General features: G+C 34.5%; 1 protein-coding gene across 1 annotated transcript in view; it reads right to left on the reverse strand.

The window, feature by feature from the left end:
- Positions 1-1,172: 1,172 nt before the first annotated feature.
- LOC145689265 (uncharacterized) overlaps positions 1,173-27,645 on the reverse strand; it is a 50,218-nt gene continuing 23,745 nt past the window's right edge. The window contains exons 4-5 of the mRNA XM_081763401.1: positions 25,413-25,518; positions 1,173-1,308 (exon numbers count right to left, since the gene is read on the reverse strand). Of these exons, the coding sequence (XP_081619527.1) occupies positions 1,173-1,308; positions 25,413-25,518 (242 nt within the window). The remainder of the gene's footprint in view (positions 1,309-25,412; positions 25,519-27,645) is intronic.

Raw genomic sequence — 27,645 nt, forward strand, 5'->3', positions numbered from 1 at the left:
GTTGATTCCCTCATATATGTCCCGGATGTTTTTTTTTACTATTATCTTCAAGTTCCTTAATTTTAGCCTTCTTTGTTCTAAAAGTTTTGGAAGCTTCGCGCCTGATATCTGCGAAATTTAGTGTAGTCATTTCATTCATTCCATGTGGCTACAAAATCAAAATTTCCGATTTGGTTTGCTAAAATGGAGTACTGGTATGCAACATATATACCTTATATTTTGTTCAATTTAATACTGTAAATAGGATATGAACTTTGAGAAGTTAAAACGAGATTGGTAGAACGCGAATGTTTTCTAGTAGTTCTAATGGGGAAAGAACCATTCGAGAACTTGTATGGCTTTCAGTGTTATTGCGAAAGATTGTGTAATGTTTGAACTTTCTGCGCTAAGGTGGTCATTAAAATATTATATCTTATATAATAAAAATGGAATTTCATTTATATTGATTGGCAGAACTCTACTGTGTTTTTGGTCAATCATCTTATCAACTAGTCTCTTTAGCGTGCAACGGTCTTAAGTATAAAACTTTTAAATTATTTTTGTGTGGGTTTCTAACCGGCGCCTTCGGTTTTTTGCATGATTAAATCTAACGCATCGGCGCATTGTGAAACTACGCCTAACAGCCCAGGGAATCAACATAACGTCTATGTGACACGAATCACACCGGAGAAACCTAAGCGTTATATCCTGCACACTTATTTTGGAGCAAGATACTTTGTATTTTCACAATAAACTTACATGCTCATGTTGCAGTTTTTTTGCTGCGGAGTGTACGTTTTGCCTCAGTATTCAATAATATATTTTATACCGCTTTTTTAAATGATATTAATACAAGTAGATTTTGCACTTTCTTTCTATGTTCTGAATTGATTATTCGATTTGATTATTGATTTTTATACTGTACTGATTAATGTTGCTAACCCTATTTAATATACAGTAAAATATTTAAAGTTAGCTACAGATAGAAGAAATAGGCATATATATAAGCAACATATGTTGCCATCTTTAAAAAAAGTTTTTTTTCTCTATTACAATCTTAATTGAACTTGTACCGTTACAGTTAGTTTGCTACTACTAATGAATATTACCTAGGTATATTTATATGAATACACAAGTATACCTTGACTATCCTCAGGTCCAATAGTATCCTCAAATTTATGTTTTATTTTTCTCTAATGAATAAAGTGTTTACCTGTAATATCTGTCAAATCGCGGAGAACCCTCATTTTTGTTCTAACCCTGGAGCGAGTGATTACGGAACCATGTAGATGGTATTCTCCTCCTTTTAGAGGTTCATCCTCGCCAATTCTGAAAGTACACATATAAATGTTATCACATATATGCCATATTGAGAAAAATTGACAGAAGATACTGTAAAAAATATTTATTAAATCGCATATACTTGATCAACCTCTATTATGTTTTAATTTAATAAAATGGGAATGTTGAGACCTCATACACACTCGACAAATGGACAATTTTATATTATGATACACACAGAATACGTTAAGTGTAACACGAAAATTCAAACATGAACAGACAATGAAATTAATATGCTTCTTACTGTTTGTCTTTTCTCGCTCCTCGGAGTTTACAACATGACCCGGCAATATATTTCGCAGCTAGCAGTTTTCCATGTTACATGCTACAGTCAATTATCGTAAACTATTTAGTTTGTTTTATAATAGCTGATAGCGCTAAAATGAATGGCAGCCAACGAATGCATGATCATCACTTAGAAATATAAATTATTAGTTTATACTTACATAGACACTCGTACCGGAGTGATTCGTACACTATCAGAAAGAATGGACAATTATTTACCTTTTTTATCCTGGCATCATTTAAAAAGTAAAATAACATGAATGATTAATTGTAATGGTATCTATCACGTCTTTATGTGTAATAAAATTCTTCATTGACAGTGGCATTGCGCAACTGATAATATTCGTATTGTGTGCTTGGATTTAAATCACGCTTTCCTTTAAAAGAAGCGAAAACATATCACCTATAACAAATTAAATCTGAGATCATTTTAGCATCTTTTATAAATGAGAAATAAATTTCCTTGATCGGTGATCAGGACATGAAAGGGAATCTAGCATTGTGTAATCCCTTACGAAAACACAATCCCAGGGGAACAAAATCAAAAGTCATTGACACAGGAAGATATTAAGCGGTACCACGTAATTGGAATGTATCAAAGATAACGCAGGTCCCGTGTGGGGATTAGCAAGTCGTCGAAAGTCGGTTGGGCAATAATTTTGCTTAGTTGTAGCCAACTGTTCGACAACAAGAGAAATCCCAATGATTATAAATAAGCTAAGCCCTGATGTACCATCTACTGATCCTATGAATTTTGGCACTAAATATTGAACTTAGTGATTTAAGAGCCAGTCAAGTGAGTACCAGTTTCTTCAAATAATGAAGTACTTTTAGATAAAGATTTGCACACAAGTGACATCAAGTCGTCAATTTTGACTACTTAATGAAGTTTAGATTCAAATTAAGTTAGAGATGGGTAATATTTTTCTTTTTCTTGTTCATTTTTTCTAAAGTAGCGTTTGCGAAACTTTCTTATAAGACTATATAGGTGAATCTCATTTTAGTATTTCACAACCATTTGCCTGTATATGCCTATGTACAAGCATTTGTCTATACAACATTTTCATATGCATTTAAAGTGTGTCTACTTCTCTCATTATTATCTTCCGAACAAGTATCAATCTGCCCTAAAACTAGAAATTCGAGGAAAATTAATACTTACGAATTTATCGACTCTGCAATTAACGAAGTACATTCGTGTTTTTTTTAAGTTTTGTACGACAAAATCGCTCCAACACTTACCACATGATGAAAGTGACTTGTGATTTTCCTTTCACTTTCAGCACTTTCACAGATAGTTACAACGTGCTGATAAGATCTCTGAGATTTTATGAGCCTATTCCTGCCGATTCCTACATTTCCCATTGTGCAAACTGACTGAGTTTTTTTCTAGTTTTCCTTTTTCCTCTAACCAAACGTTAAGCCTCTTCATCCTATAGATTTTACCTTCTGCATTTTATTTTATTTCTTCCATATAGTATTCTTAATTCCTTACCCCATGCATGTACACTTTCCTTGTTGCCTTAAGGTTTATGTTTGTGTGGATTTAAGTATAACTTGTTTAGAACACTATGTGATTTTGTATGCCATATTCTTTTAAATCTTTAAATGGAATACGTAGTAGAAGCTACAACATTGTCGTGTCCATATCACATGCACAGTTTCATTTACCTTGAAAGTAGATTTCACGCTTCCCTTGTGTCATCCTAGTTCTCTGAGATAGCTTGTGATTTGTTGCTCCACGCAAGAAATGTTAATACGTGTTTTGCACTATATTTGTTTTCTTTACATATATTGGGAGTTTGAGTCTAGTACATGTGGCTTCTTGTGTGACCAATTGAAGTGTTATTAACAAAAAGTGATAGATAATTACTAAACGTTCAGAACAAGCTTGACGGGCTTCCCTACTTAGGTTACGTAGCTCTATCATTTACCGCTGCTCATTGTCTTCACCAGAGTTTAATAAAGTCACGTATATTGATCAAAACAATGATCTCAATGTCAACACAAATGGAGGTCTTGAAACCTCGACGCACACAAAATGAATCGCGTAATATTCGATATCGACCATAGCAAACGAAATACATTTTAATACATATAACTACTTTAATGTAGGTAAAAAGTGTATACGTTTAGTTATAATTTTTCTTAAATTCTATCTGAATTCTAAATGGATCACTGATTTTTTAAAAACAATGTAATAAAATTGGACAATTCAACTCGAATCTATGCGTGTATTATAAATTTCATTTTCTTGGAACGAACGGAAACGACTCTGCATGGTAAGTAAACGTAATAATCATGGATGGAGATTATTCTGCCTTGTATTTGGTAATTACTGAAGTTTTTAAACTACACAAGGTAATTTTGATTGTTTTTGCAAAACTGTGAAGAAGCAAATGAAGAAATGAAAGTGTGTAATTCAAAGTATATGACATCAAGCTACTGGTACAAAAACATGATTAATTGACTGAACTCCAGCATTGTGAATTTATAACCTATGCTCTAATTATTCTTTATTTAGATAGACTTTGATTTATCAGCATCAACTATTTCCATGCTTACTGAAATAATTATATTTTTAGAAAACAATTATCACAGTTTCAAAGAAAAAACACAATTGAAGTTGGAGTATAAAACTTGATCCTTAATTTAAAGAGAATTGCTAAACTTAAAATGATTTCGTAACTTGGTTTCTCCTTCTGATTCTGAAGCTTTCATTCGATTATGAGATAACGACTAATCATATCATTCGTGCTTTATGGAAGACGTAAATGGCGCATCCCTGCCGTCGCGTTCTACTCGTTCTCTCATAGGAAATTTTTAAAAAGTTGCAAAAAGCAGTTTCACACATAAATCACAAGCTTCTAAGGAGAGATCCACTGTCCCCACTTTAACTCACATTTTCGAAACCTTGGAAAATTTACAACAGAGTTTACTAAAATTAATGCCTAAATTGCAGTGTGTCCTGGCATCCGACTACAGATCATGTGATTGTATCTCTATCTGTTACACTTGCAATAGTCAGAGTATATTTCATGTTAAAAATTATAATCGATTTGTTGAGAATGACAGGAAATTTACCCATCGTTACAATCTCTTCTATCGTAATAATAATATTAAGTTAGTCGGAAGAAGTGTCCCTATATTTCTTGCAACATTTCTCCTTGCTCCTGATAGATTTCCTGCATTCTTTGCTCTTAATTGACCGGAACATTCATGTCATCATTCAAAGGTTCCCCAACCTCTCACGCGTCTTGTCAGCATAAAATAAATACCGATGTCACATTTTTTATTCTCCCTCTAATAACAATAATTTGCGGTCGGGAAATCTGTATAGTAAAAGTGCACCCAAAAGAGAGGTTTGTCTCTCAAATTCCTGTCGTTTCTATTATCTCAAAACTTGATTGAGTGATTAATTGGGGGTTGATTGGGACGTCGGCAGCGTGAGTATGTGTCTTTGTCACGATATACATGACTGCTGGACACGGTAAACAACAGTTAAAAGCAAGAAAAACCAAAACAATCTAAAAAAGCGCTGCAATAGTAAATAATAGAAAGGAAATAAGAGAACGAATAAATCGAAAAATATTATAACAACGACATTAACGAAAAAATAATAAAATGGTAGGAAAAGGATAAAACGCAGCAGCAATAGAAAAACGACAACACACCAAATGGCTCAGAGAAGGTAAGAGACATATGTGTCACTAAGAAATCATAGTACACGCCTAACAACGCTAACATTGTGCTCCAATGCACGGGTAAGGGTACATGGGAACCCGTGACGTTTTCTGAGATCTGTGTATTCAGGACATTCAACAAAATTGTGCTGAATACTCAGTGGTACAAAACATTCTTCACAACACTCGCGGATAATGCCAGGCAGCAAATAAGTATGAGTCAAATTAGAGTATCCGATACACAAATACGTCAGAAGCACTTCATCTAGACGACTACAGTGAGAGGAGGTATGCCACTCTCGTAATAGTGCCTGCAATGCGTGAAGCTTATTGTCAATTGCCTGATCCCAAACCGCTTGCCATGGAGAGCGCATTAAGATATACAAATTGTTATGGAGATCAGAGCAAGGAAGACTATGCTCCAATGCAACCTCTGCCAAGGCGATTTTCTTGACAGCTGTATCAGCACATTCGTTTGCCCGATTGAAGGCATGACCCGGCATCCACCAGACAACGACGACATAACCCTGTTGGTGTAGTTGGCATCTCATGAGACTGTCTTGAACGAGGGCATGTTTACTGGAGACATTCTGAACGCTCATATTCACGCTCTGGGAGTGGGAACAAATCAGCACACGACGTAGGGAAAGCTCAAGGACATGATCAAGGGCAAACTTAGGGTGGTTAATTCAGTAGTAAATAGTGAAGACAGGCAATGTATTTGAAAATCTGAGATACCGTCTTCGGTGACAAAGGCACAGCCAACATAATTCCCATCCTTAGAACCGTATGTATAAAACACATTAAAATCGAGGTACTGGTCTAACAGTAACACAAGCTCCTGCTAGAAATTCTAAGAACTAGTGTGCTGCTTTGAATGGAGAGACAAGCTTAAATCTTCGCTTGGTGGGAGAAGCAGCCAGAGTGACGTAGCACATAGATGAAGCAACGAGAGAGAGGGCCACACAAAATCTTCGGCGATAAAGCTCTCACACGCAGTTATGTACCAAGGGCGTGTAGCGCGATGACGTTGGGCATAAAAGATAGGGAGATATGGCAGAATGCCTTATGCAACATGGGGCAGACTTGGAATAAATGGAGAAACCTTGTGATTCAACGTAAACGATCAGTTGTGGTTCAAATTAATGACAGGGTTTTAGTTAGAAGGCACGTAAAATCGTAAATAGGAGAAATTATATCTAAGTCACTCCGTGACAAGTCAATCGGACCTTTTATGATCAGGAGATTCTTTACAAATAACACTCTTTTACTATCTAATGAAGAAGATGGCCAAAAGTTGTAAAGAAGGGCAAAAGTTTCCGAAGTAAAGAAATACTTTTAAAGACGGAACCAGATTGATAGTAACTCATAATCAGAACACATTGCTCAATATTAACTGACAAAATAGTGTTTTTGTATATTTTAATGTGATTTTTTCTTTGCTCAAATTCAAATCTTTTTAATAAGTTACATTTCAAAGAAATATTTTAGAAATACCTTATAAATATAACTTTGTTGATAGTTTATATAAAAGAGATAAGTTTAACATGTTAATTATAATTACTAATTGTCTAGTCAAAGTAATGATCTGAAAATTTCAAAAGGGTAATAAAAAATGATCGTGTATTTGTCTAGTTTCTAAAGAGAAATTTTTAATATTTGCAAATAATAATGAGAGTTTTATATTCCTAGCTATAACTGTGTATCCTGAATGTATCACGATTCTCCCAGAATTGTCTTGTTACCTTAAGGCAGGGCAAATTGTAACAAAAGCCGCCCCTGAATCTTGGATTTGGAAGACGATCGTCAGGACGACTATTATTACAAAAATATATAAGCAGAGATTAATTATAAAAATGTTATACAAATGTTGTATTTGGTCTAGGAATTAATTCGTGCGGTTGGTACGCACACATTGAAGCTGTAGTACAAACACAAAATACATAAATACCTTAAGAAAAATATTGTCCATCGCTAGCCACCACTTTCGCCCATCTGTCAGGCAATGTACGGATTCCGTGGCGAAAGAAGTCCTCATCCTTGGAAGCGATCCAGTCAGAGACCCATGTTTCGATATCTTCTGAAGAAGTAAACCGCTGTCCAATCAAATCGTTGTTCATGCAATCGAACAAGTAGTAGTCCAAAGGAGCAACGTCTGGTGAATACGGCGGGTGGGGTAAAACTTCCCATCCGACATTTTCTAAATAGGTTTTGACCGGTTTTGCGACATGTAGGCGAGCGTTATCATGTTGAACAATAAGTTTATCATGTCTGTTCTTCCATTCTGGTCGTGTTCTGGCCAGAGCTTGCTTCAAACGCATTAATTGTCGTCGATAACGTTCTCCATTCATAGTTTCACCCGGTTGCAGCAGCTCATAGTACACCACACCTTTCATATCCCACCATATGCACAGCATAACCTTTGCACAGTGAATATCTCGTTTTGGTTGTGATGGACCTGGTTCACCTGTTTTCACCCAGGCCTTTTTTCGTTTAGGGTTCTCGTAATGGATCCACTTCTCATCACCCGTAATAATTCGATGCAGAAACCCCTTTCTGCTCTGTCGTTGAAGCAGCAATTCGCAAATGGTTTTTCGTCTTTCAACGTCTCTGTCTTTCAATTCATGTGGAACCCAATGTGACATCTTTTGAATCATTCCCATGGCTTTCAAGCGTTTGGAGACTGTTGTTTGATCAACGGCTAATGCTGCTGCAAGTTGTTCCTGCGTTTGACACGAATCCTGCTCGAGCAATGCTGTCAATTCTTCGTCTTGAAATTTTTTGGCTGTCCAGCTCGTTCTTGGTCTGCCAAGCCGAAATCACCACTCCTAAACCGTGCAAACCACTTCTGACACGTTCGCTCAGCTAGAGCATTGTCACCATACACTTCCACCAAAATACGATGACTTTCAGTCGCACTTTTCTGCATGTTAAAGTATTGCAGCAGGACACCCCGCAAAAACACTTTATCAGGCACAAATTGCGCCATGTTCACTTAACTACAAACTGGTATTGTTGACGCTTTAATCCACTGCCCTATACTACGAACGATACGCGATGACAGGGGTTTGCAACACATGTGTGGATACACAGAACTGTGGGACGCTCCGTTCGTTGCGCCATCTCTTGTCCACTCGCACGAACTAATTCCTAGACCAAATAACTTTTTTATCTTTTGAAAAAGAAATAAAAAGGAAGAAAATCATAACGATTAAAAAGATTGTACGGAAAGTGTAAAAATGTGGAATAGTATTTTCAGACGGCAACACTGTTTCCTTCTTCCTTGCAGCGAAGCGGATTCCCAGACGGTGGGTTACGTATGGCATGCCCCACTGTGAGGATGTCTGCTTGGGACTTGTGTGACATGAGGAAGCGTGGTTTCGCTGCACGATCACGCGTTTGTTCTTGCGGTGTGATTAAATTCTTCGTTTAACCTTTGTTTAGTGTGTATAAAGGAGACCAATGCTTTTGTAGTTATCAATTACGAATATATTGGAAGAAAAAATAAAAGTGAGAATTGTTATATTCTCGCGAGTGTCTGAAAGTGGACACATAAGCGGAGTTGTTAAATGGGAATTGATTTACTTGAATCCTAATACGAATAATCGATTCTCGTAAAGAAAAGGCTTAAGAAAGTGAATGATTTAGGGTTATCACGCCAATTACCGGATCGTGTATCTGTGAATCGATCGATGAAAAATCGATCACTCCACTTTATTTCGTTTTTCCTGATTACGTAGTTACTTCCATTGAAAGGAAATTGTTGTTTGTGAATAATGGAGGGGTTTAGTAGAAGTTAAACGGAGGTCACTATTCCGTCCAAAGAAGAGCGACGACTAGAAACAGTTTGCTAAGGAAAGGTATTTCACCACCATTATAAGGTAAGAATCAGTTTAATTTTTGTCTCCGTGTGATCCTTGTCAATATTAGGGAATATTTTTCTTAAATGTGTGGATGTTTAGTAGTTCGCTTCCGCCAATATGGTATTGGTTTGCTTATTCGTTAAGTAAGGAAATTATCTAGACAGTTATTCAGCCGTTTTTGACCAAATCTCAACTCCATCCTTGAGAAGAATTTGCAGCAGTCAAACCTGGAACTATATATATATATATTGCATGAGATGTCTTATAGAAACTGAAATTAACGTTGGAATTTTTGAAGGGATTCATCCAAGTGTAACATTAGTGTGATTACGTGGCGTGACAACTTGTAACGTTTGAATCATATTTGACACTAATAAAATCTAGATTAAATTTTGAAAATGTAGAGAAAGAAAAAGAGGAAAAATTGCATTAAGAATAAGGTTATGTGGAGCCTTCCCTCAGATTTCTTGTATCAGTAACATTTGAGAGTTATATACATAATTGTGACCTTACTTAGCATTGAAAGTACTGAAAGTTTAATAATAAGTAGGAGATTATATTCTTATTTATTTGAAAGTACAAAAAAAAAAAAAGAAAAGAAAAGAAAATATTTGAAAAGTGGAAGTTTGAAGATTCACGTCCTATTTAGATTCGACATCAAATTATTATATTTGTTATTACTCGCTCCGAATTATTGCTTGTTATTCCTTTTTGGAGTTTGATAAAATTTATAATGAAGAAATCTTGAATGATTATTTCTCAAATTATATACATGTGTTTATGTGTTATTTTATTTCAGTTATCCAATTGTACACTATATTCAATAGTAGGTTCGTGGAATATGACACTGTTTGAGCCAATAAAAGGCAATGGTTGTTGGAGGAATGAGCTTAGATATCTTACGCAAGGATCTTCAGATTTCCCACACCGACAGCGCCCTATTGATGAAGGCTGGTTCATTTTCATTTCTTTTTTAACTGACCGGATTCTTTATTGGCGCGTTATAGCGATTGGAATATTGGACTATTTCGATATTCGTATATACATATCAAGATTTTAAACATTCTCCCAAGACCACGTACTAACTATACAATGCAATCATTAATGTTTCAGGATAAAACGAGCCATAACACTACAGAAGATATCAATCTCCAATTGATAATCATACCCCCTCTCTAAGACGCCTGATCGTTGAGATCTTCGTTATATTCACCGCTGTACAGGACGCTCGGAGACCCGGGAAGAAAAGATAAATGTTGCCGATATATCAACAGAATGTAAATATTGGTTCGAAATTGCAATAACATGGTCAAATTGAATATAAAATCTTATTTATGATTATCAGAAGCAGAAATTGGCTTCGTTTTCCGTTCATAGCTACCACCTTTAAAATACTTTTTTTTAAATTCTACATAGCGAATATTAACTTATTGATGCATATTTTCTATGGAAGTTTATGCCAAATTGACAACTCGTTCTTGAAGCAACTATGAAGCAAATATTGACGTTTCGTTGTTGAGTTTCATACACCAGAAAGCTCTGGAAGCCCTTCCGGTAGTGCTACAGGCAATTTACTTTTCAATATTGGGACCAACAATCTACATAGAGTTACGGCATACAATTTATTTTTTTCACGGGCAACCATACTGGCCTACAATGTTTTCTTTCAGCGAGTTTAGTAGACATCCTATAAATAACTCTTAAATATAATCTATATGAAAACTATTTCTACTGTATATAAAAGTTAACCGTTTTCCACTTACAATTTGATTCAAAAAATAATGTCTGCTATGAATTTTTGGGACGCTGAATCGATTCGATAAACATGTTAGTAGATAGAGATGTACCTCTCACCACTGTCTTCTGATTATTTGAAAGTTAATGAATAGACGTGTTTTCATTTATCTTGTAACGTAGTTAATAATGATAGGTATGGTAATTAAAAGAGAAGAATTATTTTTATAAATGACAGGTAAAAGTATTGTTATACCAATTATAATAAACACAGAACTAATTAACTTTTCGGTTATTCATAGAAAAGTTAAATATTGAAAATAATATGAATTAGGGCTTGGGTTAAATATCATGTAAATGGAATTTGAAATACCGTTCTCGGAAACGAATCGGTATGATAAAATATAATTAGTTTACTTTTCCTCAGAACTGAATTTTATTCGGGTTTGCAGTATTGTGGAATACAAATGTGTAATCATTATAAACACCAGTCGATATATTTAACATTGGTACATCTATGCCACCCCCATCAAAGAATGTAACGAGGTACGACGCATACTTGTAGAATTCAGAGTTAAAGTTTGTTCCGAATGCAGCTATCACACCTCAAAGATCAAGTGGATATGGTCTTTTGTATGTCCGTGGTGTACGATATTTCCTCGGTTTGAAACAATGCCCCATAATTGAAGAACAATATTCTATAAATTACTAATTTCTATAATAATGTTATAATACGATAGCAATTAACATATATTATTATATGACACAATACAGCATTGTTTAGATATTTTTTATTACTGGTAATTAATTGAACTATATATATGATAATAGGGCAATTGAGAAAGGTAGGGCACGGATATCATATTCATCAAAGGGAGTATAGGCCGCATGCTCGTACTTTTAATACATTAGCAACCTCCCATCAGGTGAGAGAAATCCTTCTATGTGTACCTTCATCTTGTACAACTAGACTTTATAGGGTCGTTGTAAAGTGTACACCTTTCAATGCCTGCAACATATTCAGATACAAATAAGTAATAATATTAAAAGTCAGGGTTGTCATTTGTCATCCTTTACGGTAGTTAACAATGTAATGAACTTCAATTTTAATATCTGCCTGAAGTCAGAGTGCAAGGTCCCTGTTGAAATATTGTGATTTATCATGAGCTGGGGAACCTTAATTACATTTCTTGAACATTATGCTAATTGTATGGTATATTTCAGACTTACAGATCATAATATTATTAATATAAATTAAAATTATCAAATTTTCTTAGACGTAGAATAATTATGCTTTAATTTTTACTCAGTACACAACCACAGGTGTTTAATCTATGAAAAGTGTGTTCATGAACAAGATAAGTCGTTTTCGAAAATTATAAAACGTCTACTACTACAAGATACACAACATCCGAGATTCACTACGTGCAACACACAGTATTTTAAGAAAATCAATATCTTATATCTGATAAAGAAAATTGTTGTATATACAATGATACTCATAGGTATTTACTGTGTATCCCGAACCAATTAAGGAACCCAATATTCGAATAAATGCATACTCATCTGCAATACGCAATACTTTTCAAAAAATGTTCTTGTTAACATGTTCGAAATATTTTATTCAAAATTAAAACCGTGGTTACAACATAAAATTTCAGATTGTCTCGATTGTGTCTAATATCGAGGAGCATACTAAAAGACGAACTTACGTGCTTAGTCACATCCATCCATGGCCTTGTTCCAGAGCTCTTATATTAACACATGAAAAAAGATAATGATGGAAAGTCTCGATATCGTATGCAATAACTAGAGTGATATTCAATATCGCAGTTGATACATTTAGTGTATTTCTCATAAATTATATCACTATCCCAGTAGGAACTCAAAATATTGTTTATTTGGATCAAGCTTCTACCCATACAGCTACAGTCAAATCAATGTTTGAAAGCCTTAAAAACTAAAATTAAGTATTGTCTTCCATCAGCGCATAGATCGATCGGCAAAGTCGAAGTGAGCATCCAAAATTTACAACAAGCCTTCAACTTTCTCTAACGGACAGATCAAGTTCATGGGAAAGATCTTCTCCAAATAGTATCAGCAATTGTAAACTATACCCTATTATGGCAAATTGGAATTTCCGCTTTTCAGTCGGTTTTTGGATTACCCCTATTTTTCACATAGACTAACTACTCAACTTTCCCACGAAGAATTATATATTGAGACCAGAATATATGAACATCTCGAATTACTTTCATTGGTTAATTATAAACGAAACCAGAATTTTGAGAAACTGCAACGAAAAGTCGAGTCTTGAAACCATCAGTGTTTGAACCCACATCAATTAGTCATGATCACAAGAATTCATACCAGAAAGAACACTTTTACCGACTATGATGGACTTTAAAAGGTGCTTTACACCTAATTCCAAATTTCTATATAGTGGAAGTACATAACACTCAGAAAACATAGTGAAAGAGAGACTGAAATGGTATATCCCACAGCCAGAGCAACAAGACTCACAATTCGTCACAAGTACAAGCAATTCCTGAAATCTTAAATCCATTGAGAAATCTTTCACGAAATGGTAATTGAAAAGAAAAAAAATCTGGCAATTTAAAATGCACTCAACCTTCTTCAACCTACTAATACCTTCACTTTGAAACTAAAATACCACGGTATGTAATTCAAGAATACGTAGGCTCTATTCATGCTCAATTCACGCTATTCTCTCCTTTTCTCGCTCGAATTCCCAGGACAGACGTCTTCCTTTCTTGAAATCCTTTTCTCTTCCCCCCAGCAGTTGATTTGCAACCAACTGTGGCAGCTTATTATTTTCCTTGCATTCATAACAACTCATAAAGCAATCAAAAGTTAATCTTTCCCTCCTAACCCTTCTTCATTCTGTTCTAATCTCAATTCTGGTCTGTCAACACCACTTTTGGAACGTCACGATGGCTCAAATTCATTGCTGCTGGATTGTCCTTCCCATTTTCTCCTTACTACATAGCACATTTCTCCTCCAAAGCGTGACGTTTCCTGGTGTTACAAGTATACTCTCCCTCCCTCCCTTCCTGATAGTTTCGTAGCTTTGCATTCCGGTACTCTAATATCTCTTAGATAGTGTTCAGTGTTAAGACCACTTTCAACTTCGCATTCAGATACCGTGATCTTCAATGTCAAGAGTCAATACGTGTTCATGAACATTGCACTTAAGCGTTTCAGGACAAAACTTTTAAGCAGAACCTCATCGCTCTCTACGATATACTTACTAATTTAAGCGTAATACAAATTTACATTCCCAAATTTACACAGGCTGTGAAAATTCCGTTTCAATAAATCACTTCTTTCTTTTTCCTTCTTCATGGCACTTGTGTTACTATTGATTAACTAAATTTAGATTAAACACCCTGTATCCCCACGTAATATAAAATTCCCTACACCAAAATACTTCCTTCCGCTGACTTAATGAATGAGTGTTTGATGCAATACATGATTCAGGAAGATGCGAGATGACACTTTGGCCAGACAGACGTCGTGATTCCAGAAGCCGTTGGAATATATCCACCCTAGTTTGACACTAGTATTCCTGCAGAGAAGCCCAAGTTCATCGCACACCCAATACTTCTAAAGGTGACAAGCCCGAGTGATTGCAGCAGACTCCACCACACTTGCAGATGTTGCTGAGCCCACTCTTCAGTTCATCACGCTGGTGGACAAAAGTCGATGTTCATTGCAGCAGATAATACGAGGTCCAGATGACATTGAGGCATGCTGTCCGGTGTTCATTCCTGCTACCACTTACATGGCTATGGCTGCAGAAACAACCGCCTCTGGATATAGTTGCTTAATGCCGACCCGCATATTAATGCTGAGAACAACAAAGCAAGAAGTCCAGCATTCTTTTGTGGAAACATCTGCAGTCCTCGCTCACTATCTCATATCTGGAAGACAGATGCTGCCTACCAGTGCACGCTCCCAGGATAACGATGATGGTATTTGGTTCGAGAATATAAATGTATTCCTTCCCTCCCTAGTGTTTTGGGCTATCATGATCAGCGAATAGTTACGATGTACAGATGTAGTTTCGCAAAGTGACCACTGAATGAAGGCCACAATCCCTAGAACTGATCTTATTCCTCAGACATGCACAATATGATTGCCTTCCATCATCCTTGCTTCATTTTTTCAATTTCCTTAGCGAACGCTTCAGTGAGAACATTCCTCGAAGTAACACTTCACTAATTACAAAATACAACAAATTTCAAGGTCAGGAAAACTTTATTTAAAATTGTGGGCGTTATTTCTGTATTTCGATCTCCTAAATTCGAAAATGACACTCAAAATATCGTTACACCTGCTGTTTTAGCACAAATAGGTTACATTTGCAATTGATGACAAAGCAATATAATGATATTATATTCGAAAACACCATATGAAGCTCAGAAGTGGCGGATCGCTTTCAACTGTGCAACAGTTGAGCCCCTAACGGCACACAGCAAACTGTCACATAGGAAATGGCATTTCCCGTTCGTCATTGTGTTGTTTGAGGAAGGAAGTACATGTTAGTTTACAACGTCTACCCAAGGCTATCTAAACTCTCCTAACATTTTTGTTATAGTTGTGGTGAAGAAAGGTTGAAGAAATATTACCGATTTCGTAAAGAACATCCACCATGTCTATCTCGGAGTGAAACTTGGGGACACTAACAGACCATGGGCACCATAGGTTGCGTGTATAGAAGATTTACGACGGTGGTTGTCAGGAAAAAATAAGCCATTACGATTTGGCATCCTTAAGATATGGCGGTAGCAACAGAATCATAACAACGACTTCAACTTCTGCTCTTGTAAGGTTCGTGGTTTCAACAAGAAAAACAAAAGGACTACGAAGTATCCAAACAGCATTCGCTCAGCTATTCGTCGTGTTCCACGTATCCCGGATATCCCTATACCATCACCTGCGCAGTCATTAGATACGGAACGACAGTGATAACATAGATACGGAAGACGGATGATGCTGAGTTTAAAGAAGGCATAGATGAGGGCAGTATTCTGTTCACTTAGTCAGATCTAAATGATTTAGTCGGTGATCTGAGACTGACATAGGACATATCTGAACTCTTAGGGTTAAGACTGGGTAAAAGACATTTTGCTCAAAAGGACTCGTTAGTGTTCTGCAGTGATGTACAGGGTTTGATGGGTCAGCTGAACATTCTGTAAGCGCCAGATGACTAGAGAATATTTATCGGCATATCTAAAAAAACCTGAAGGCAGTTCTGCTGCACAATGGTAATATGTGTTCCTGAATATCCGTCGGCACTTGTGTGCACCTAAACGAAGCCTTGGCAACATGAAGGTGCTTCTTACTACCATACATTATGAAGATCATAATTGGATGTTGTGTAGTGATTTGACAACGTTAGGTACTTCTAGAACAACAATTAGGATATATAAAGTTCGCTTGTTTCATCTATGAATGGAACAATCGGGCTCGTGACAAGCATTTTGAGCAAAATTAGATGTTCTGAAGGTTGGAATTGATTCCAGGGGACAGAAATATCAAGTGTGACTCTCTAGGGAAAAGAGACAGAATACTCTTGCTACCTCTGCACATCAAATTTGCCATAATGAAGCAGTTTGTCAAGGCATTACCTAAGTGTGGCAACTGTCAAATAATTCTGTAGCAACTCTATTCACCAATCTGTCAGATACCAAGTTCAAATAAGGTGAGTTTACTTGTCCGGATATTCGTAAACTAATTCTGAAAGAAGGTTCCCTTCATTTAAAGAAAACCCTGGAGTTAGAAGCCTGGACTGCCTTAACTGTATGGTTCAAAACAATCGTAGCCTAGATTATATCGACATAGTTGAGAACATGTTGACAAACGTCGAAATGGCTGGATGCTTAATGAATTTCAAGATACATTGTTTACATTCGCATCTTGAGATTTTACCTCGAAATCTGGGTGTTCTTGTGAAGAACAGGATGAAGTAATCCATCAGGATATCAAGGACGTGGAACAACGATACCAGGGCACTTGGGATGTTTGAATCTTGAACGACTACTTCTGGAGGCTTTAACATAGCACCCGGAAATTCCGCATGAGAGGAAAAGCAGGAGCTACTTTATACCCACAAGAAAGACTGGAATGAATGATCTTAATGCATATTCTGTAGCACATTCTCTATATGTATGTGTTCACTGTGGGCATATTTCAGTATTTGTTGTAACAAACTAATATTCTACTTCAGCATGATTCATGTTCCAGATATATGTGTAATACTTCAATATGTGTTATCAATGTTGGCAAAGTATACGATTTGTGTCAAAGCAGTGGTTCATAAGATCTTTCGAGCGACATTTTCGAAATCAGAAGGTCGAAATACATAGGAAAGACCTAATTTTGCGAGAAAGATTTTGAGTGATGCATTGTGTTATGAATATGAACTGGAATCAATATCCAGTTGATGGTGTAGTGTGCTGAAGTACAAGTATTATTTTAAAATTTTTGCTTCTTCTGGCATATTTTAGATACAGGTAAAACCTATTCTGCCTCTTAGAATACGAAGATGACTAAAAAGCATATAGATCTTGTTTTCTTACAGTAGGCGTTCAGTTCTTCGCCCTTTTATATTGTGAGAAAAGCCGGCATTACCCAGTGTGTTAGACACATCTATATACATTAAAATTGTTGTATTTGCAAACAAAATCAACAGGCTAGGTTTCCATAAACACGTAAATTCACTTTCAAGAAAGTGGAACCAGAAAATGAAAGTGACAAACTCAAACCAGAAACACAAGTAAGGATCTCATAGAGATGAAAGGCAAAAACAAAGATTATATATAAATTCAACAAAAAACAAACAAATAGTCAGAACGGTTAGAAACGTCAATAGCGACAGATTGCTCAGTACCTAGGTTATCGTCTGTATCTCTGAGTAGTCAAGTCAATTGACAACAGAAAAAGTCTGAATCTTTATAATGTTCTACAGTAGATTCAATCCCTCTTCAAAACAATAGAGAGAAATTCAGTGTGCGGAGGTCTTCCTCCGAGACAGGATTACAGTTATTTCAATTCATGATTTCTCTATTGTATTCAATTTGTGACCGCTTTTGTATTAAACACTTAATTAAAATTTAATGTTCCTTCATAAGAATTATAACCAGATGCATTTAACTTAGTTTTGCTTTCACAGAGCATTTTAGTTAGTATAAATTATTTCTTTACTTATTATGAGAAATCTCCTTTCAATACATACATATATTTTTTAAGATTTCAATAAGATAATGATAATATAAGCAAATTTCTCTCATATTTAAATTTATTTCTTTAATGTTACACTCTTCAATTCTTAAAGTTTCGAAAGAGCTGAAACACTCACACAATCGCATACACACATGCATATATAAAGTTGAGAAAGAGAGAGAAGACAGAGATAGAGAGAGAAAACAACCAAAACCTCACCACGTACGTATAAAAATCTTCAATATACTTGAGTGAAAAATATTGAAAGAACTTCTGCCTTTCTTTTTACAGCAAAAGTGAGTATCTGAAAGTTTCTTGAAAGGACCTTGAACGTCAAGTGGAGATGGCTTTAGTAGTAATGAACTTATAATCTGGAACCACGATCCGATTTCGGACGTTCTTTTTTTATTTCTACATATTCTACTTATACATCTGACTGTTTTTCAAGAACGTCGATTTTATAATGTTGATATGTATCCGCAGTATGACAAATAGTTGCAGACAAATACACTTTATTAAGTTTTATTGCTTTCATGTTTTCGCAATTTCTATTGTACATACATATAATATACCAATCTTTTGCGAACCCCAACTAGATTTCAGATATTATGTTTTTAATATAATAGTTACTTATGTTCTAAAATGAACGTGTGAATTTACATACATTTGATTTATTTTAATTAAATTCGATTATATAATTATTTCTGTATTGATCAATATATTATTACATACTAGAATCTGACTGAAACGGGAGAGAGGAACTCACGACTGTACAATTAAATGTAGACCGCTTTACCACATGCTTTCCTTTGGAAATATTCACGTTGCATGCACGAAGGTCTGTATAATTTAGTTGTATTCAAAGAAAACATTCTTTATTTCTTAAACAAACTTATGAGTTTGATTGTTTTCCTTCCACTTGTTTGTACGACTCTTACCAATCAAAGAAATGTAAATACTCTGAAAAGCAGGAATTTAGAATAACAATAACTTGACATCAGATTCTCCATTTTTCATGACAACAATATTTTCTATTTCATTCGCTCTTGGCCATATTTAATGCTAAGATTGAAAAGGCTGCATGTTGCTTATATTTTCTTTATTCCTGATTCACACAAGCCCGAAGTTAGCCGAAGTTGGTCTGCTGCGCAAGAACGGGGAAAGGAGAAATAAGCATACAAGGTCATAAGCTGAAAAATCCGCTATTAGCAATACTATCGTAATCCTGAATAAAAGCCTCGATTAAAGAAAAATATCCTTAAGTTATTTCCGTGTTATTCACATCCTTGTTATACACGAAAGTTATACACATTCTAAACTGTTTTGTAAAAGAACGATTGGATGTAATGGGATTCGATCTTGTGTCAAAATAGTAGAAACATTTCTAGTCCACCACTCTAACCACATAATTACGGAGACTTCTGTTTTAGGTTTTTGGTTTCGTTTATATCTTGGCGAGTGTCATTTCCACCATCAAGAAGTTTTTTTTCTGATTATTTGTACATTTACGTACGATATCTTAGTTACAAAGCTAATTTTTATTTGGCAAACAATCTAGACTCTAGGTGTTAAAAAAATCATTTCAATATTTTACTATACTTTTTAGATCCTTGCCCCAATTGTTTTACTGGCAATTTTCAATTCTCATTCGCAATCTTACTCTTCTACTGCAAAATTCCCTAGAAAACATGATCTCTAGGATACACAAAACCGATCATAATGTTCTTTCTTGCTTATAATTTCAATATGTTATTATATATTTTGTAAATATCTCAATAAATATATTCTTTCTGTTATATTCACTTACTAATAACAGAATGCAGGTTTCAATTCATTGGCTAGGAAAAAAATAACTTTATATACCCTATTCAGTAATGTTAAAGGCAATGTAATTGATTTGTTAAAATTGACTACTTTATTGTCAATTCCTCTACCTGTAAACGAATCATGCAGGTTTAACATTAAATTGATCAAAATATTTTGCGTCCATAACACTAATAGTAGAACAAGAGTCTATACAACCTTCTAATCTTTTTCCTAAGATAAAAGCATTAACAAAGGTAGCAACACTTTTTTGCCCTACAACTTCATTACTGTTATTCCTGCTTTTACTTTCTGCATTATCCAAACACATTTTCTCTTTACTAACTTTTCCATCTCTTGTTGTCTCTTTTGTAAGTTTCTTGTTTTAAACTTAACTTCTCCTCCTACATTTTCATTTTCCCTATGTTCTAATGTCGCGCTGTTCATTCGTTTCGAGAGATTCAAAGTACGTTTTATATTGCATCTCCTAGCATAATGTGGACCAAAACACTCATAGCAAGCTATGTGCTTTTTTAAAACTGCCTTCTTTACTTTCTCCTCAGCTACAGAAAATATATTTATAATTTCGTACGTATTTATATTCTTTAAATATATTACATAAGAATGCAATTCACTCTCAGTAGACTCTAATGAACTCGGTACTCAAATTCCAGAAAATCTCTTACAAGACGTGGATCGAGACCACTCAACACAATATCTTTTATGTGATTCTTATCTAATCTACCATTACAACGGATTCATACGGAAAAATATTTAATTCATTTAAAGATTCAACGTTTAATAAAAATTGAAACAGTGACATATCGTCATTTCCATCGCACATATTAATTTCATTACTTAGACTACAAAAAGTATTATCAGCTACACCTATGGTAAGTTTATCTAAGTTAGTCATGAATGACTGAGAACCATGTAATAAATATGAACCGTTATGCATTGATTGCATATTAACAACAGGGTTCCTACTTCCACTATTACAATTCATTTCTTTATTGATTGTCAAATATTTATTCTCATCGACTACATTCGCCGATTGATCAACCAAATGGAAAGAACGAAACAGCTGATTTCTACATCAACTACTAAGAAAACTGTTCATGTCTGCTTCACGGTTAACTGACCTTGCACAACCACTAACTAGTTCGTCTGTCAGCTCCGTTGATAACAACCTCCTATGTTCTTCCAAGTTATCTGCACTACCAGGCGTAACAAAAGGATTACCTACCTGTGATCCGAGTCTATGTGATTGCCTTACGTAACTTCATGTTGTGGAACTCATCCATATCATCAGGGACTGATTTATATTTTCTGCATCTCCATTTGCAAAGTGATTCAATAGTAGTTGTGGTCTGCGTCCAATAGAATAATGAAAAAAAAAACACCACTTTTCTTTCCTTTCTCACGTGTCCGCAACGTGCAAGAAAGTTAACCCTTAACTGTGTTGGTGGGGTATTTAAATACCCCAGCGCCTCCTTCCAGCAATGTACATTTTCTTATTGTCGGCAGATGTTTCTGTTTTTCAACGTAATTTCATTTTGTAGTGGACTTGTGAATATGATGCTGTTTGAACGTCCTTATGATTCTATCGGTAATAATAACACCTTGCTGGCGTATACAAATCTCCCAGGAGCACAGTTACGGAAGTTTATTTTCTTTATTAAATTTTACTTTTGCTCTCAAAGAAAAACATAAAAGGTTGTATCTTGACACTGAAAGTACTACAAAAGGTTTCGGTAATAGTAAGCCTTGAGATGAGGGTGAAATCGCTACCATAAATCAGAACGAGCTAGAATCTGACGTTGAATCCAATACGGATAGTGAGTTTAACATTGAGAGTGACCATTCATGTTACACAGAAAAAAGTGAACACAGTTCATTATCTGTCCCTTACCTCCGCTCCTAACCCGCGTATTAATGATAATAAGTGAATAAAAAATCTTCAGTAATACATATTAGCCCTAGAGGGAAGTGGTAAGGTAAGAGTAATTTGACAGAAGACATCTTGAAATCGGCCATTTTGAATGAAAGTGAAGTTTTGACAAATGAAAACCATAGCATGTGACACCTCATTTTAATAATAAAAATATCTGTCATGACAAATAATGTATGCATGTCCTCATGAGAGAAAATAATAATTGAAATCGGAGCCAGACACTTGAGTGATGTCCCTTGTAAGGTTTTTGTTTTTTACAACTGCAAGAATTTGCAAGGAATATCATTTGTAGCTTTCTCCTGATTGTGTGTAATTATGTCTGTAACCATTACACAAAATAAAACTATTACTACAAGATTTAAAGTGTAATTTTTAATGTGGAGTTTCCAGATACCCCACCAGCCGACAAATGTGACTTTTTTTTACCAGAATAGTTAAGGGTTAACACTGTCGTAATAACACAAGTCTTTCGGCTACCAACAGCAAGGTTACAGCTATATTAACGTAAAGTTTGTATTCAATGGGTCCCAATAACAATATTTAGGGTGATAATTCCTTTCGATTTTTTCTGCACAGTTCGTATAAATTGCCTCTTTCTTCGTTGCTCAACACTCGGATAAGTATTTTTAAAGATAAGTATTCTGAACTTTACGCCGGCGAGTTAGATTTAATAATGCAACACACCGAAGGTGACGGGTGAGAAACCCACGCAAAATAATTTAAAAGTTTTATACTTAAGAGTGTTGTACGCTAAAGAGACAAGTTGATAAGATAATTGCCAAAAAACACAGTAGAGTCGTGCCAATCATAAAAATGAAATTCCATTTTTAATAATCAAGATATAATATATTAATGACCACCTTAGCGCAAAAAGTTCGAACATTACACAGTCTTTCACAATAGCACTGAAAGCAATATGAGTTCTCGAAAGCTTCTCTCCACATTAGAAGTACCAGATAACATTCGCATTCTACCAATCCCGTTTTAACTGCTGAAAGTTCATTTGATAATTTCAGAATTAAATTGAACAAAACATAAGGTTTATATGTTGTTTATCAGTAGTCCATTTTAGCAAACCACATCGGGAATTTATAATAAAGAGTAGCAAGCACCACATGTAACTCCAAAAATCTTTTAGATTATACGTTACACATGTGTTAAATAGACAAATCCTTGTAATCACATATAACTTATTGGATTTCTATAAGCTTTTTCATTACAAAATCTTCTTCACAATTCTTAGTAACATTCAGAAACCACCAATAAAGAACATATATTTCATTTCGGAGGCCACATAAACAAGTATAACATATGCACCTATTTCGACTACTATTCAGGTTCATGTTACCCGAGTCTGCAAGTCTCCATTCAGAATACTTATGGCTTCCCTGCCACTTGCCTCCAACCACGAAGCGTTTATAGTTACTCAAGTCCCCGCTAATTTTTGAGGGCGCCGGCAGCAAATGTTTTTTTTAAAGTAATATGCTTTTCCTACAACATATTACAGTCCCTGCTAGCAAGAGGGTTCTTGCTCACTGCTGATAAGACTACAAATTGTCCGTGGTAAAGATGTCAACGGTTGAGCCTCTTTCAATGATAATGAAGGTTTTCAATCAATAATTTAAATGTCATTTATCGTACTTAAATCCAAAGCATTCATGACACTGAGAAGGTTATTGCAGATGATAATATTAACATATTATTTTAATAAGTATCAAATTCTGTAAATTGTTTTCAGTACTATATCCTATTTTAAAAAACTTATTTTTTAAAATTTTGTTTGCATCGCGTGATACTCCAATTCGGCTAATCTATATTCCCTAAGAACACAAACCTGACTCCAATTTATTATCTTAGATTACGGTAAATTGATTATTTTTTTCCATCATATTTCTTTTTGATCAAAGTGAACCAGTATAATTAAAAATTCAATTTTAATAATATTTTTTCTAAAACTAATTACAATACTATACACAATTTAATTTTTCTTTAGATAGCTGTCCAACGTGTTTATTTCATACTTATTATCACTGATACAACAATCAATTTAGCTGTCAATTTTATAATTTATTCTTCTATTCTAATTATTGCAACTGCTATTTTGTTAAGTATACTAAAAACTGAATTACGACACTTATACGCATTACATTTCAAGCAATCAGAATTCCAAGGTTATAACTATATTACATAGCACTTCTTGTACTATTTTCATTCTCTGACAAGAGCACTGAATCTAGAAATACTGGCATTTGTTTTACCACTTCCAATTCTAAGAGGATTGCACATGCAGGTTGCATCTTCAGAGCCAACTCTAGAAAAACAATTTACGATATATATATATATATATATATATATATATATATATATATATATATATATATATATATATCACTTTTTTGTTCTATGGCTACAAACGTTGAAACCAGAAAGTTGTGATTCAAACTACTTCCAGTTTGATTGAGGTTTAACGGAGGATATTTTCCATAACTTTGGTGGAGATGATTTATGTTTTCGAAGTTCAGTTAATTAATCAAGCAGTTTCTAGCTACCGAAAACCATTTTCAATCTGTGGTGGACCGGTAGTACCAGTAAGTGTTTCCAGTTACGTTTAGTAAAATAATACGATTGGGAATATAACTATCATTACGCTTATTCTACGAAGTTTGATATTGCGAAAATCGTTTCGATCATCCGATGTTTAATTTTCGTTTAGCTAAGTTTTATTTATTTAATTGATGTATAACGAACTTTGGGAACTGAACATCTAGGCGGAAAACAATAGAGAAATGTGTGTGCATAAACGAATGCTTTCGGAACTGTAATTTATCGAAAATTATTCGGAACAGTGTAGGCAATATCTCGAGAACGATATGTTCGATCAACGTCCGATGAAAAATGTGATTACGTAGATGACAAATAATGCCCAGTTAATCTGGAATGTGGTAGTGACAAGGTTAGAAAAGGAAATTAGAATTTTATTCATATAGCCTTCTAAAACAGAAAATTATATTTCAGAAACTTAAACTGATCTTACTTTATACATAATGGTACACTTATAGAATGCAATATCAAAAGAACTTATAATATTTTTATACTATCTTCATTCGAAATTACTTCCAGTTCTATGATTAGTTATATAAAGTAAGAAATGACGCATCTATAATTGTATCCTGTTGATCTATTATTATTCTCTTCATGTTTTCTGTAGCGATTGATTACACACACACACACATATATATATATATAAGTATTTAATAAGTTTTTAGATAGCGAAATAATATGGAGAAAAATATTAATGCAATTTGTTGAATCTCCGCAATGTACAGCAAACAAAATTTAAATAAACTATTATATAATTTACGTATCTAATATGATGTATGATTGTGGCAGTACAAATGATTATTTGGAGGGAGATAATGAATAAAGACTGTAAATTCAGAATAAAGTAATCTGCACAAAGAAGAGGATAATGTCTGGGGAGGGAGGAAAGTATTAACTAAAGATAATAATAATAGTACGTACGTAGTGTAACCAGATTGTAGAAGTGAATTTTGGCCACATCCTAATAGACAATTGCAATATAATCCCTTGTCTTTCTGATCAGGTGTTGCAACTAATTCCAATTTGTCTGAAAAAACAATCAATATAAATGCAATATAAAGCTGTAAGGAAACAAGGTTATTAAGTTGAGTTACTTACTGATAGGAACTTAGAAGTACTAATAATAAGTGTTAACGACATTTTTTTTAAATTTTAATAACATGAAAGCAAATCTGTTTCTTCGCTCTCTTTGCATGCCATTTTGACATTAATATTTAGACAATTTAATTCAACGTTTGACTTGTAATGTTATAAATTACTAAAGGAAAAGTGGATCAATAGAGCGAAAGTCTCTGTAGGAGGTAAGTAATGTACTCCCACGCGCAAAAAAAAATTGCGCGTATACTGTAACTCACGATTTTCCGCATTTATTTCTTTTTCCTTACGTTTATGGGTAAAATTGAGTTATTAGTATGTGGAGATAATAGAGAGCAATCCACCTAAGGAGATATTTCAAAAAAATATAATAAAATAATAAAAATATAAACAAAAAACAAAATTATGCTCGGTTTTGTGTATACTGGCAACGATGATTTCTAGGGATTTTTCAGTAGCACAGCACGATTGCGGAGGGAATTCAGTAGGGGAGTCGAGATGGATCAAGAAACTGGATAGTGGACTAAAATGTTGCATTTATTGGTTAAAACCTAGTGTGTAGATTGCCTCCCTAATATAAATTAGCTTCTGTAACTAAGATGTCGTACGAAAATATAGAATTAAACAGAAAAACTCTTATGTTAAGGTTCGAAGCGATACGCACCATGGTTATGAAGATTATTTCTTAAGAAAAAAGAACAAACACAACGTAGCCTCTGTGGTTAGGTGGATAGAGTGGCGGACTCGTAGATATTTTATTATTTTGACACCACATCGAATCCCATCCTATCCCATCCCATTTTTTTTTAACAAAACATTATTGGAAGTGTATAAGTTTCATGTTAATAAGAACCGAAACAGTATAATAAGGAAATAACTTATTGATAGTATCCTTTAATCGACGTATTTATTCAGTATTAGAATACGTGTACTATTGGAAACAGTTATTGTTTTCAGTTTATGGTCTTGTATGTTACCTGCCCGTTCTTCAACAGCAGACAACTCACTTCGGATTTGTGTGTCAAGAACAAGAAAAATAACATACGCGACCTTGACAGTCTTCCCAAGTTTACCCCTTGTTATATCGACATGACGTTACATCGAATCATGCTTGTTGTCGTGAAAAAAAGGAAGAAAGGAAAAAGCTGATGTCAAATTATCATTTGTGTGTGTGTGTTTGTGTTCTTGTGTTTTTTTTTCTTTTTAAAGTATTGACTTTCTCCCTCTCTCTCTCTTTTTCATATCCACAATTGCAAGAAATTATGACGACTTTTGTGGGTTTATTGGGAATAGGACGATTTATTTTGGATTGCTAACAGACATTTTTTTTTACCATTTGCTTTAAACTTTCGCTTTGTGGCTCTTAGCACCCACAAAAGGAAATTTTAAACTATATACGCAGTTCCCGTTTTCACCGGCCGCTGAAAAGATATTGGGGAAGAGAAAAGTGCTTGCCGTAAAAATAATGAATAAAAAAAGCAAATTAAAACAAATAATTTATAAATCTTTATAATACACTGTAAAGTTACGAGCGATTACGGCTAAGAATTTAACGTGAGATTAAAATTACGAGTATTATGTATTATGATTAAACAAATAATATACAATAAGCAAACTACAAGCAAATAATATATTTAACAACCTGAGTGCTTAAAAACAATTACTTTATTTTTAATTTTTATTTTTTAAAAATTATTTACTTTGATTAGATGGCCAGTTTGATTTATAGGAATGATTTTTTAAAAATTTTATTTATAATTTGCGCTAGCGGCAACGAATGAGAGTAGGGGATAATTTATATCACACTTGCGTTTTATTATGCACTGCACAAGGAGGGTGGGGATTAAGTAAGCCGCAGTTTTTTTCTTTTGGTTTTTTTTACAGTAATTTGGTTTTCTGTAAAAGTCAAAAACTAATTTGAGTTTTATGCTTATATTTACTAAATTCTAAGAACGACAAAAACACGATTTCAAAATGCAATCATAAGTGTGTGTAAGGGATGTTTTCGTTGAACGAAGGTAAATTATACAGATCTATGTATGCGGAACACGAATATTTC

This window comes from Thermobia domestica, chromosome 7, assembly GCF_964235325.1.
Source record: "Thermobia domestica chromosome 7, izTheDome1.hap1.1, whole genome shotgun sequence".
NCBI classification, from domain to species: domain Eukaryota; kingdom Metazoa; phylum Arthropoda; class Insecta; order Zygentoma; family Lepismatidae; genus Thermobia; species Thermobia domestica.